Below are 12,793 nucleotides of genomic sequence, written 5' to 3'. Positions count from 1 at the left end.
AGAGCTCGGGGCAAACTACTCGTGCCTGGAAAACATGCGAGGGTGTTCAACGTGGGCGACGGGGAAAAACGTTTAAAAAATATTATTTTATATTTAAAAAATATTCTTTGTCCCACAAGAAGTGAGGGGGGGGACACGACACCCAAAACAACCCCAAAACTGGGAAGTCCTAAAGGGCAGAGGGGTTGTGATAGTCAAACACATGACCATCAAAGGTCTGGATTGTGGGGTAAGCTCTGAGTAGCTGCTCTGGGCACCTAACTTCTGAGCCTCGGGTGTTACGTGCTGCACGCTCGAGGGGGAAGAAAGCGAGACGTTCAGGTTATAAAGCGAGATGGGCCTCTGGAGGGAGGCGTTGGCGTGGGCAGCGTACCCTGATGAGCTTTAGGGGTGAGGTCTGCTGCCTGGCTTTTCTTTAACCGGCTTGTGCTACTGATAGCATACTGTGCTGCTGGTTCTGTCGGTCACTGAGGACAGGGTGGGATGTTTCTCTCAAAAGAACAAGAAAGAAATGGGTGTTCCAACTATTTCATAGAGCTGTCATTGAAGGAAATTGCAGGAAAAAAGGTCAGTCAAGGGCCTCAGTGCTGTTGGAGTCGCTGTTAGGATGGGTGGCACGGTGCCCGTTTGCACAGACGTTCGTTTGTAGCCGCTCGCTGGGCGTCGTGCATGAGTTAATGGGTAGGTTTTAAAGTCCGTCTTTGATCGGACTGGCATACTCAGCGTAACCGTTGAGAAAAGTGCTATAGTTCACTAGTGCCATAATTACGCTGTGCTTTCTGTAGCTTGGAATAAATAGGGACACTGTTGTCTGGTGTGTTGAACACAGCTTTTGGGTTCTGCTCCTTTTATGACCTTGAACAAGTCACTGGAGTTACCAAGGTTTGTTTTACGCACTACCAGCAGAGAACAGGGATAGCTCCCCCGTGTTTAGTTGCTAGTGCTGGGGTCAGGGAGAGTGTTTCAAAGATTAAATCATGTTCTTAAAGCGCTTTAAAAATCAAAATGATGTGCAAGGAATCTGAACAGCTTTGTCGTTGCTTTTATAGGTTCTGCCCTTGGAACTGGATCCACATGGGCAAGTCTTTGTGTCCGTGCAAGGCGCTGTTGAGGTAAGTGGGATTTTGCAGGACATCTGTTTGCAGGCTGAGCCTTGCTGTTTCAAGGCACAGAACTGAAAAATAGGATAAACATTTATGCCTGCTTATTGATCGTGTTGGGTCTAGTTCTGTATGGGAAGATGGTGTGTCCGCTAGTCGAACAGATGGGCCTTAGTTGTACAGAGCTTTTAAAATGTCTGTGCCTCACTGCTTTTTGTCTGTTTGTTTTCCATCCCTTGCTTTTAAAGCAGCTTTCGGCAAATACTCGTTCCCATGTATGAAGATGTCCTTAGTGGACCTAGGGAAGAGGTTGCTAGAAGCAGCTTGCAAAGGCGAAGATGACGAAGTGCGAAAGCTGATGGCAAGCGGTGCTCCCTTCACCACGGACTGGGTATGTCGGAGGAACAGACGCTGGGTTTCTGCGTGAAACGGGTTGTGTGTGCACTCTATCCTTTAGGGCTGAACCTAAAGGATACGAATGGAAATCGGAGCAGGTAATGCATCTCTGGATCTCTGTGGTGGAGCAGATTCCAGATGAAGCACTTTAAAAACCAAGACCTTCCTCAGGCAAAGATGAATTGACGTTTGTGTAAAGCTGGATCTCTGCCTAATGCAGGAGGGCACAGTCCTAAGCGCTGTGCTGTGCCAGACAGCAGCGTATACAGGGTTTGATGCCTGGAGAAGTGCAGTTCCTGACAGCTGAGATAAATGAAGGGTCAAGTCAAATTGAAAGAACTGTTAAACCTTTCAGTAATAGGAAGTTCTTTTAAGAGTGCTTTATTTAACTGTTTAAACTCTCTCAATCAAGGAATGCATCTTTAGGGTTGGGGTTTTTTTTTTTGTTTCCTTAAAAAACCAAAACCCTGAAAACAAAGCAGCCCATCCTGGGTTGGAAAGGAAGTAAAAGCTTTAATGAAACCGAAGAATAACAGTTGGATAAACAGGGAACCAGAGCAGCGGTTAAGCCATCGATAGCCATTTTCCATCACCAGTTGTCGTCCTTTCCTAATTTATCAGTCCTTTCATTCCTAGCTCTGTGAGATGAAGGAATTAACTGTATCGAGAGGTAGCAGAACCTAGCAATATTGTAGTGCTGCCCTTTTCGAAACAGTGGTGGAATTATCTGTCGTGATAATGGCCGAGCTGTTCTGCCATGGTTTGGAAAAGAAGAGGAGTGATGCTCAGGGGTAAACGAGTGGCACAGTGGAGAGAGTAAAAGTAAGTTTGATCTTACAAGTTACCAGATAACATAAAGGTCCTTAAAAAGTTTAACATTTGTCAGGAAAAATACTGGATGTGCAGTGTTTTCCTCCCCCTATTTCTGAGTGGATGAAAAAAAGGTTAAATTAATTTCTTCCAGAAACTTAGTCATCCTAATTACTGCTGAACATACGTGTGGTGATTACTGTGCCTGTCCTCTTGCTGCGAACCAGCAGTAACTCTTCTAAATTAAAACGCAGCTTGGGACGTCGCCTCTTCACCTCGCTGCCCAGTACGGCCACTATTCGACAGCAGAAGTGCTGCTTCGAGCTGGTGTTAGCAGAGATGCCCGAACAAAAGTGGACCGGACGCCACTACACATGGCTGCAGCTGATGGACACACTCACATCGTAGAACTGCTAATTAGGGTAAGTATAGTAAATTAGGGATCACTTTAAGGCTGGTCTAAATCACCCTTGGAGTTAAGTGTTGATGTCCCTGTTTAAGTGCTAGCGCAGGCACCGCCTTTATGACATCGAGAGACGATGGTGCCCAGACAAGTAGCGCTTATTTCTTTCAGAATGGGGCTGATGTAAACGCCAAGGACATGCTGAAAATGACCGCTTTGCACTGGGCGACAGAGCACAACCACCGAGACGTCGTAGAGCTGCTCATCAAATACGGAGCTGACGTCCATGCTTTCAGCAAGTTTGACAAATCGGCTTTTGATATTGCTTTGGACAAGAACAATCCAGAGACTCTGGTAATGCTGCAGGTAGGTTGAGGAAGGAGAAACTTGTTGGTAATTCTCTGACCCGCAATTGTATCTGTGCTAGAGTGAGAGGGGTCTGGTTGTGTCTGATGGGATCATTTTCTGTTTGCAGAGGGAACTAGAAATAAGGAGGTGGATGAGGTTTGTTTTATTTCTAGCTCAACTGGTGTGTGTCTGCTAGGACTCAGTGAGCGATGGGGTTTTTATTGCCAAGCCTCTTGCACGGTCTTAGTGTAAGTTGCCATGATTAGGTGGCAGTTTTATCACAGCCTTTGCCCGGGTGCCCCTGATGTGCTGCAGAGAGAAATAGTCTGCATCTAGAATGTTTCAAGGATGCTAAATACCATTGCTTACCACAGAAAGCATGAAGCACGTATACCTGACCCCACTCTCTCCTAGGAAGCAATGCAGAACCAGGTAAACATTCATCCAGAGGGAACAGATCCCATCACCAACACTGTGACTCTCACCTCACCATTTATTCTTACACCAGGGGAAGTTCTCAATCTCGCTAGTCTCGTCTCTTCAGCAAACACCAAAACAACTTCAGGTAAGGTTTTATGTGACCTTGAGTAGGAAAGTCTGTAAAAAAGTTCCTAAGACTGTTTACCAGTAGAGGGCAGATGGTCATTTAGTAGAGGAAAAGTGGTGAAATGCAGCCAAACACACCCAACTACTACTTCCTGCCCCAGAGTAGTTTGGCCGTCAAAGGTAACAAAGCAGTTTTCTAGCTGATGTAAATAAAGGCGGTTCCACTGGAAGTGGCAAAGCTCTGCTGAGCTCAGCCGTGGGGCTGCTCCAGGTCTGTTACAAGCAACAGAGCTTGAGAAAATGAATTTGGCTGGTTGCAACAGAGGAATAATGAGAATTACTGGCTGTGCCAAATCCTGAGCACCGCAGAGCGGTTGGGGAGCCGTTTTCTTTGTTCTTTACTGGCTACAAGAGTTGAAGGAGTGTTTTACTGTATATAAATGTTGAGTAAGGCCATTGCAGAATAAGAAGGTCTATTGGACACGTAGATTACTCCTTATTTCTGCTGCCCCACATGTTAGATGGAAATAATGTTGTTCTTCATTGTTCTGTGAGCCTTATTTTGGTGGGGAAAACTTTTAACTTAAGGCTGTGAATTCTTTTTATGTAATTTCAATTTTCTTAATAACTCCTAAAGTAAATTTTCTGTATTTGGGGAAATCCAAACCATTGTTTCTTTTCAGTCTCAAGGAGGCTACTAAATACAAGTTTTGTGGAGCTATTTGGCCTCATCCTGCAAACACTTCTGCATGTGAGTAATTCTTTGGTTAGTGGGACTGTTCACATGCGTGAATGTTTGCTTATTAGCTAGAGAGTGCTTTTAAAATCCTGGATACTGATGTTCTGCAATCCTACCCAGACCTCTCTGCCTGTGTCTGGCCACAGTGACTTCAGCAACGCTCCAGACTTGCCCTCAAAGCTTTCGGGGCTGCTTGCAGCTTTGAGGCAAAGATAAATCCTAATTTAGAAGGGTAAAAAATGACCAAAAGTGTTCCTCTTCCACCTGTGAGGAAAATGCGGCCTGACTGGCGCATGTCATCTTCAGTCAAGGTTATTCTGCAAACTCAATGGGACATAAAACTTGGGATTTTTGTACCCGGGGTGACACTTCTGCCATGGTCAACGTCGCTGCCTCTGCGGACGGATCTGGCTCTGCCTGGAAGCCAGGTAGGAGTCACAGCGGCCAACACCCTGCTGAAAGGCTGTCGGAAAACTGCTGGTTTCCAGCTTAAAGATATTCACAACCTCTTGGGACCTTCTGGTGCAAATGCAGCCCTTTAGTTGAAATAATTGTTCTTTTTCCATCGCTTCCATTCCTTGGGTGTGGAAATCAGCTCGATCCCCTCTCTGCCTTTGTTTTGCTGGGCTAAGCAAGCCTGAGTCCCTCGAATCCATCCGTGGTGCATGGGTCAGCGTCCGCAGGCAGTGCTGCAGATGAGCTCTTGGCACTGGCCTTGTAAATCCCCGTCTCTCACCGCGCTTCTCCTCGTGTGCACTGCAACGTAATCGCCTTTTCCAGTGCCACAGCACGGTGGTGGCTTATTGTCCACGTGTGAGTGGACTAAAATACCCTGGGTTTTTCCCCCCAGCACACTTCCAGCATCGGTAGTCAGCATGAAAATAGTCAGTGTCTGCTGCTCTGGGCCACGTCAGGAGGTTTTTTTCTCATTTCCCACAAGAGGGCATCAGCAGCTGCGCCTTCATTATAACCAAAATCCCTTACTTAACACTTGTAGCTAAGAATTTTTCTTACTTCTCTTAAATTCCCTATGTCTTCCATTACTCAAAAAGTTTTTTCAATGGGAATAAGTATCTTAAGGTGGTCTGAAGAAATCTGGTTACAAACTGCTGAAAACAGTCACTAGGCCCAGGGTATTTTCACGTGCCTAGCCCACGGCCTTTTGAAAGTATCGTCTCTCGATAACCTTTGTAAAATCAGAAGCCAGTGAGAAAGAGAGAAAATAGGTTGCAAGGGTTAAGGCAGGAGAACTTTAGATGAACTTCCCTTTGTGTGCTTATAATCTATTTATCTACGCTGGCAATGAGGTACAGGATCTCTTTTTTTTTTTTTTTTTAAGAGGAATTGTGGGTTATATGCACTGAGTTTGCGCCCGTTTAGTTAATTTCCTGTTCCATTCTTACTAAGTCTGCTTTTGAATAGGAATTATGTGGTCAATTGGAGGAAGAAACATTGTTTTTTTGAACAGAGAAGACTTGTTTATCTCATTCAAATCAATACCTCATTGCAGTAACCGTGGTTTTTCCCTTACTGAACCTTAGAGGGGAGGAAGAAAGGACCTGCATGCCCAGTACGTTGAAATCCAGTGATGTATGTAGCCAACTTCTGCGTCTCTGCAAAAGGCTCTGCTAACTGACTTGTGCTAAAACGTCTGGTCTGTGAAGTAATGCTGAAGAGTGTCCTTGGAGACTTTCCCGGTTGAGGAAGAACTCGAGTGCTGTAATTTTCTCCTAATAGCCAACGAGTTTAATACATTCTTTAGGTTTTGCAACGTTTGAAAGTTCCAGTACGACGCGAGGCCAAGTAATGACGTGCGTAGCAACCGCACTGCACAACATTACAGCAGGCAGACTCCAGCACGTCTGTGAGTGTCATCAGGCAGCGCGGCTGCATCTTGAAAAGCCGTCCACGTCTCCAGATCGAAGCTCAGCATGCCAAATAGCCTGCCAGACAGCCTGCCTTTCTGTAGTTCTTACAATAAACCTGGAGCAAATCGGTTCGTGTTTGCTGGTCTTTTTGTTACGTGATTCAGAAATGGCTTCCTATTTGGCTTAAATTCCATTAAAAGTATCGTAAAATATTCAGAGTGAGTACAGTCTGTCCCAAAGTAGTATCAAAGCCCTTTTTTACAGCTAGTAGTAGGAGAGGCACCTCTCATCAAAAATGATCAGTACCACCTCCCTTTCTCCGTTGACCAGTGGGAGCCCAGAAAATACTGCATAGCTGATGTCTTGATCTCTAGATGACAAAATTGTTGCATTCTGACTGCTTTATTCACTGTTTAGATGTGGCAGGTCCTGACGATCCTTCAGTTTGCTCTCGTCTTCCCTGAGCAGGTGACTCGCACATCTCTACGATGCAGTTTTCCAATTCAACGACCTCCGTGCTTGCCACACTTGCGGCTCTCGCTGAAGTATCGGCACCGCTTTCCAACTCAAACGGAGACACAGGTAGGGGAAACCGGCCAGATGCTGTTTCCAATTTGTGTAGTTCTATTGAGTGCCTTGCCAGGAAATTTAAGATGTGGAAGTGAATTTGCCTCCTTTGAGGGTAAGGAAGGGATGATGATAAATATTTGTGAAGCGGTGGGGTGATATTTGTTTATTTTTAATCCCAGTTCAGACCTAATTAAAAAACCAGCAACTGTTACCAGTAGAAGTAACTTCATTTTTATTAACTGGCATGTCTGACCTTGACATCACAGTACGTTGCTCTTGATGTGCTTTAATAGATACATAAAAAAGAAAAAAACAAAACCAACACTCCAGAATGTGGGTTTACTTTAACATATAAATGTGTAGAAATATTTGTTTAAGAAGGAAATTGAAATGTTTTCTGTCCCCAGTTTCCTGTAAAACAATGTTTTGAGTCTCTTGAGGCTCTGGTAACTTTTTCTTACGGAAAGGTTTGGGTGGTTTTTGTGTTTGGGGCCTTTTATGATCTTTTATGGTTGGCTTGTAGAGCATAATGTTTGACCTTTAATTAACTTCAGATTTAGAAATTTGATAAAGTTTATATAGGCCTTTCACCTTGGAATTCATTTATTTTCCCCAAAGCTAAGCATTTTTCCTAGAATCTAGAGACGGGCAATTTGGCTTCTTTAAGCTGCTGGTGCCACACCACTGACTCCTTGACCTGCGGCGCTCGAGCGTTTTCCTCTTTGGCACCCAGAGCACACGTAGGAGGTCAGATCCCCTCTGTTTCCTGCGCTTGCAGCGTACGCAGCGGGCAGGATGCAGCCGAAGGTTTGCAATCCTGATTATTTGTGCGAGCCGTTAAGTCACACACAGAGTGTCCCAGGGAGTTGAACCGGTCTGTGGTCATCCAGCCAAACTAAACAGCCTCCTCATGGTTGCTTTGGCCGTGCTCGTGCGGACGGGGCTCTTAAGGCACAAAGAGTTGTTTTGCGTGTGGTTTGTCTTCGTTAGAGCTGGGGGAAGGGTCATGGAAGGAAGCTTTTGCAGAGCCAGATCTGCTTAACAGCTGCCTCCAGCTCCAGGCTTTTTAATTTAATTAATATGCATGTGTGCTAGTACTTACTAATTTACACGGAAAATGAGGGGTTTACTCTAGAAGACTTGTTCTGCTAAGGTGTAGTGGATTTTATTTTCTTCCCCTGCTAAGACTTACTGTGTTTCCAGATTGTTTTCCATAAGCAGGCATCCCAGGAGTCTGGAGCCGCGTACTTCAGCTTTTTCGTTAGCCTTCAGTTTCTATTCAAGGAAGAGAGAAGGAAACGCTGACTTGTTTTTGGCACTTACTTTCTTTCTCAAGGTAAGATGGAGGAAATAGTGGAAGCAAATTCTGTCGATTCTGCCGTACAGCAAGTGGTTGGCAGCGGAGGGCAGCGCGTCATCGCCATCGTAACAGACGGAGTTCCCCTGGCCAGCCTGCAAACAGCCATCCCCGCCAGCGGCCTCGGCCAGCCCTTCATCCTAACAGTGCAGGATGGACAGCAAGGTAAGGAGGAGCAGGGCTCGGAAGGCAGACCTGAGGATTAACTTCAAAAAAGAAAAAAATTAACTGCTGCGTGTGAACGCTGTTGAGTCCCGCAAGGCCGGCGGCTGGTGTCACCTGGCTCGTCGGCACTGTGTTGTAACGGATTCCTGCCTGCTGGGCTCCAGGAGGGGTTAAAACGTCTGCGTGACTTAGTCAGCAGCAAGGCGTGCCAGCGACTTGTTTGTAGCTTAATACACATTCATGCTGCTACGCTTTAATAGTTTGGTCTTTGTGTTAAAACCAAACACCTTCGGTAGAACGTTGTGGGAGGAGAAATGCCAAGTTAGCTGTTGCCTCTTTGGCAGCCGGGCAAAGACGATTCCTTTATCTTGTGGCAAGCTTCTCGGTTTGGGAGTAAATCACTCGACCGATGAAACTGCAGCCTGTTGCCTTTAGCAATCGCTCCATCATTCTTCTAAAACTTAGTGTTAGGCTGTGAAAATCAACTTAAATACACCTTTTCCTCCCAAAACTCTAGTTATATTGCCTGGGGCAATATAATCTATCAGTTTTACAAGGCAAATGTAAATCGTGTTCAGTAAAGCAGGGCAGAGCTCCAGAGCGCTCGTATAGTGAATTTTTCTTTCCTACAGGGATGTAATTCATCAGCCTCATCTACTACCGACAATTCTTTTAGCATGTCCTAGGGACACTCGATTATTTGGATTAATGTTGGTGCAGAAAAAGAGGATTAGGAAGCAGAGCGGCTCTCCTGTAACATGCATGCAGTGCTACAACGTGAGATAGGTTACATCAGTTCTGTCCATTTACGGACTTCACGACGACTGAAAAGCAGTTTTCTAAAGCTGTTAATTATTCAGAATTATTTGCCAAATTACTACAAATAATTCCTGGCTTGTAACCCATTCTTAGTCTAAGGAAGACAAAGGGAGAACTGTTTAGGTAGAGCTACCTTCAGTAGCTCACGTGGTGCCTTTCTCCTCCTTGGCTGGACGGATTCTTGCTACTGGCTTCCCAAAGTGAGAACCCATGTTTGCAGATTTAAAATGTGTTTGTTCGCTGGAGTATTCGCAGCTCTTGCATGCGCTTAAAGCTGATTCAGAGCTTAGCCAGTGGGACTGTGTACTGGGAATTTTCGAGAAGAGCTTTCTATTCCTCTTGCTTAGCCTGTCTCAGCTATTAATTGCATTACTTAGGCATCAAAATGATTGTTTTTACCTCACGTGTTTTCTAAGATGCAAATCTTTGACTTCAGATTCTGTCAGCACCGTTGTTTTGAAATACTCAGTATTTTGGAGCCCTGAATAAGGAAAACTGGAAACCTGGTCCAGAGTTTCTCTTCCCCCTCAGGAAGACTTTGGCATTGCTGATCCACAGGTCTCTCTTCCTCCAGAACCACACACACTGATGCACTGACTTCAGAGAAGTCTGTCGGGAAACATCTATGCAAAAGCATGTCTCACACTGTATAATTTGTCACCTTTTAATTTTTCAGTTTTAACTGTACCTGCTGGTCAGGTTGCAGAAGAGACTGTTATTGAAGACAGAGATGATGCAGAAGAGGAGGAAAAGCCACTGGCCAAGAAGCAAAAAGTGGAACAAAATGTAGATGAACCGAAGGAAGACAAGGTAGATACTTCTGCTTGTAGCTTTGATTGCCGCCGTCTCCTGCGTGTTTCTCTGCTGTGCTGAGGATGTTGGGCTCCTCGTCTGCCAAAGCCCTCTCGGAACAGAAACGAGCTGAGGCCAGGGATGTCTCTGTAACAAACTCTTCTCAGAGGTTCCCTGCTCTTCCCGCCCGTGGCCCTGTGTTAGCAATGAACATGTGAGTGGTGGAGAGGAGCGATGCTTGGCTGAGTTACAGGTTGTTAAAACTTTTTGCCGTTTTGCCTATGCTGAAGCTGCAGCTCGGGGTTTTTAGATGAATTGTGGTCACTTACTGAGATTATTTAGGATTTCCTGTAGAAGCACAACACATGGGCTGGGTGTGAGCCAAGTCTCAGCTCTTTGTATAATGACTCTCCCGTCACCCTGTTGGTGTTTTTCTTGATTGCCTCTCAACTTTTCAGCACTAATACCTCTTTATTTTTCTCGCCTCTTGGTTACACCTGCTTCCAACCTCTGAAATTCATGACGGTGAGATGACACGTAACTTCCCAGCCCACCTCCTTGCATGCTGCAGGAACACCTACCAGCCAGTTTGTGCCTCACTGCGTCCTGGTTGCCTCTGGTAACCTGCGACGAGCAAGCCAGTTGTGCTTGGGTTGAGTTCTGTTCATTTCTAGCGCCGCCTGAGAGCATTTTGCTTTTATAACTCGTAACTGTTGGAGTGCTTGCACACCCAGTTTCCTTCGTGTCACAGGTTGGGCCTCCATCACGGGCTCTCTCAACTTTTGTTTTCTGTAGGACAGCGTTGAGAGGGAAGTGCTACAGCAGCAGTTGCAAGAGGCGAACCGGAAGGCTCAGGAATATCGCAGCCAGCTCATGAAGAAAGAGCAAGAGGCAGAGGAGTACCGGCTGAAGCTGGCAGCCATGGTGAGCCAGCAGCCCAACGGAGCGGAGGTGACGGTGCTTGAAGAGGTCGCCGAGGTTGACTCGCTTGTGGTAACCTCAGAAGACGTCAAGGAATCCGTGCTGTCCATGCTGGAAACGGATCAGCCAACTGATATCGCTGTGGAAACTGTAACCTCCTAATCCTTGGTGATTGACTGAGTTTTGTACAGGGAAATAACTTTTTTTATTTTCTCTCTCTCTTTTTTTTTTTTTTTTTTTTTTTGGGTTAAACAAGGTGCTGTTGGCAAGCGGTGTTGAGAGCAGAGGGTTGTAGTCAAAGCCACCCCGTGACCAGGGGTAGAAGCTTCTCCAGCCACTTGCGGCGTAACTCTGCTTTCAGTGCGGTGCCAAAAGGTGCTTTTAAAGCTTTGACCTTGAGAGATTGGAAGCTTCTTTACAAAATTTTAGCCAGTGAGTGACCTGACGGCTTTTTTTGTGATGTCAATACCTGCATTGTTGGGGAGCGGAAAAGAAATACCTCACTGCCAAAGCAGCTGGTATTAGCGCTCAGCTGCCTGGAAATCACAGCACTGAAAAGAGACTTTATGCAATAACCTGAGGTGTTCGCTCCCTGCGGCGGAGTCGAGTGACCAGATCTGCACCTTCAGAAAAAGCAGTCTCTTGGGGTGCCGCTTTAAAATCTTCAGAGGTGCGGAGGGGATTTCCCCTTTCTGCTAGGAAGTGAATTGCATGTTCTTTTTCTTCCAAAACCATGAATCCTTTCGATTGAGGCAACCTTCAATGCAAGAGCAAAGGCTGGGCTGAATGCCTGCCAGCCGGAGCGCTTCACGATATCAGGGAATACCACGCTTTGCCCTCTTTGTTTCAGGGATGGTTTGGGGGAGCTCTTCATCAGACCCCTTAACTACCCAAAGGGATCGCAAAAAAGTTCCTCCTCGATTTTATGATATTGAGTCAAATGTTCTATTTGACGCCTCTGCGCTACACGGTAGCGTTAACTGATAGTAGACGCAAAACTGTGCATACGGCGCTTGCTGCAAGACAGCTTGGGAGTCGAGTTGTTCTGGAGATACGTATGTCACTTGTTTCTTTTTTTACTAAACAGTTTTTATTTTTAAAGATGCTAAAACCTTTTTTAACAAGCAGCTGATCTTACTGAAACGTTCCTATGTTTGTTTGGTTTTTACTCTTTGCAGGCCTGTTTAGTGCAGGGACCTGTTTAGTACGACGGATCATGGGTTTCAAGACGGCAGGGAAGTGGTTGGAAGCACCCCGAGTAATCGCGTGGAGCTTGCTAATGAAAGATTATCAAGTGAAGTTTAGAAAAACGCCGTCGCGCAAGCTGTGCTGTCGGTCGCAAAAACGTTCTGAGGGCGAGGAGTGGCTGGGAGCGCCGGGGCCTGTGGTGTCGGTCGCAAAAGCTTGCGGAGGGCGAGGAGTGGCTGGCAGCTCCGAGGCCCTAGCAGCTGGCCTGCTCTCTGAGAGCTGCTCGCAAGACAAAAATTCGTAGCTCTTTTGGCCCATAGGTTATTGCTTTGGGGGTTGCTGGGGTTTTTGTGTCCTAGTTTTGTAACCGTTGGCAGTATTCAAAGTAATAATTCAATGTCATGGTCCTTGCATTGCATTTGTTCCTGTTATTTCCATGTGTGGCCGGATAACGTGGCTTTCTGTTGGTTCAGGTGCTGCCTTTGTTAACGTTTCTTTGCCGATAGATCAGCCCGTATCATGACGTCAGAGACGTAATATGGACTAACGAGTTCGTAAAGGTATGAACGTACGGTCACAGCTCTGCAGGAATATCTCACCCCAGGAGGAAACTGCTTTTCATCCTCACGTCGGCCAGTTCCTGGAGGTCGGGCCTGAAAGGAAGGTGGGATCTGCCGAAATCCCGTCTTTGGCAACATTTGGCAGCGTTTCACCGGTCGGGCTCGCTAACGAGTGGTAGGGGAGGAAGGTTTATGTGGCTCTTATTGTAAA

At 46.0% G+C, this 12,793-nt stretch overlaps 1 protein-coding gene across 1 annotated transcript; it reads left to right on the top strand.

Moving 5' to 3' along the window:
• The first annotated feature begins 1,383 nt into the window (after positions 1–1,383).
• Positions 1,384–10,996, top strand: GABPB2 (GA binding protein transcription factor, beta subunit 2). The gene is made up of 8 exons (XM_010286054.1): positions 1,384–1,491; positions 2,561–2,728; positions 2,881–3,075; positions 3,472–3,622; positions 6,679–6,792; positions 8,117–8,302; positions 9,798–9,931; positions 10,709–10,996. Exons 1-8 carry the CDS (start codon positions 1,384–1,386, stop codon positions 10,994–10,996), a joined length of 1,344 nt encoding a protein of 447 aa, XP_010284356.1.
• Positions 10,997–12,793: the final 1,797 nt, after the last annotated feature.

The sequence above is a fragment of the Phaethon lepturus genome, unplaced genomic scaffold, assembly GCF_000687285.1.
Source record: "Phaethon lepturus isolate BGI_N335 unplaced genomic scaffold, ASM68728v1 scaffold31224, whole genome shotgun sequence".
In the NCBI taxonomy this organism is placed as follows: Eukaryota; Metazoa; Chordata; class Aves; order Phaethontiformes; family Phaethontidae; genus Phaethon; species Phaethon lepturus.
Note: the sequence above shows the minus strand (reverse complement) of the source record. Positions and strands in the feature narration are given on the sequence as shown.

What these genes read in the sequence shown, in the direction of transcription:
- GABPB2 (XM_010286054.1), top strand. Translation starts at nt 1,384, where the DNA reads ATGTCCTTAGTGGACCTAGGGAAGAGGTTGCTAGAAGCAGCTTGCAAA. An exon ending in TCGTAGAACTGCTAATTAGG is followed by an intron (nt 2,729 to 2,880) that starts GTAAGTATAGTA and finishes TATTTCTTTCAG; the next exon opens with AATGGGGCTGATGTAAACGC. An exon ending in ATGAACCGAAGGAAGACAAG is followed by an intron (nt 9,932 to 10,708) that starts GTAGATACTTCT and finishes TGTTTTCTGTAG; the next exon opens with GACAGCGTTGAGAGGGAAGT.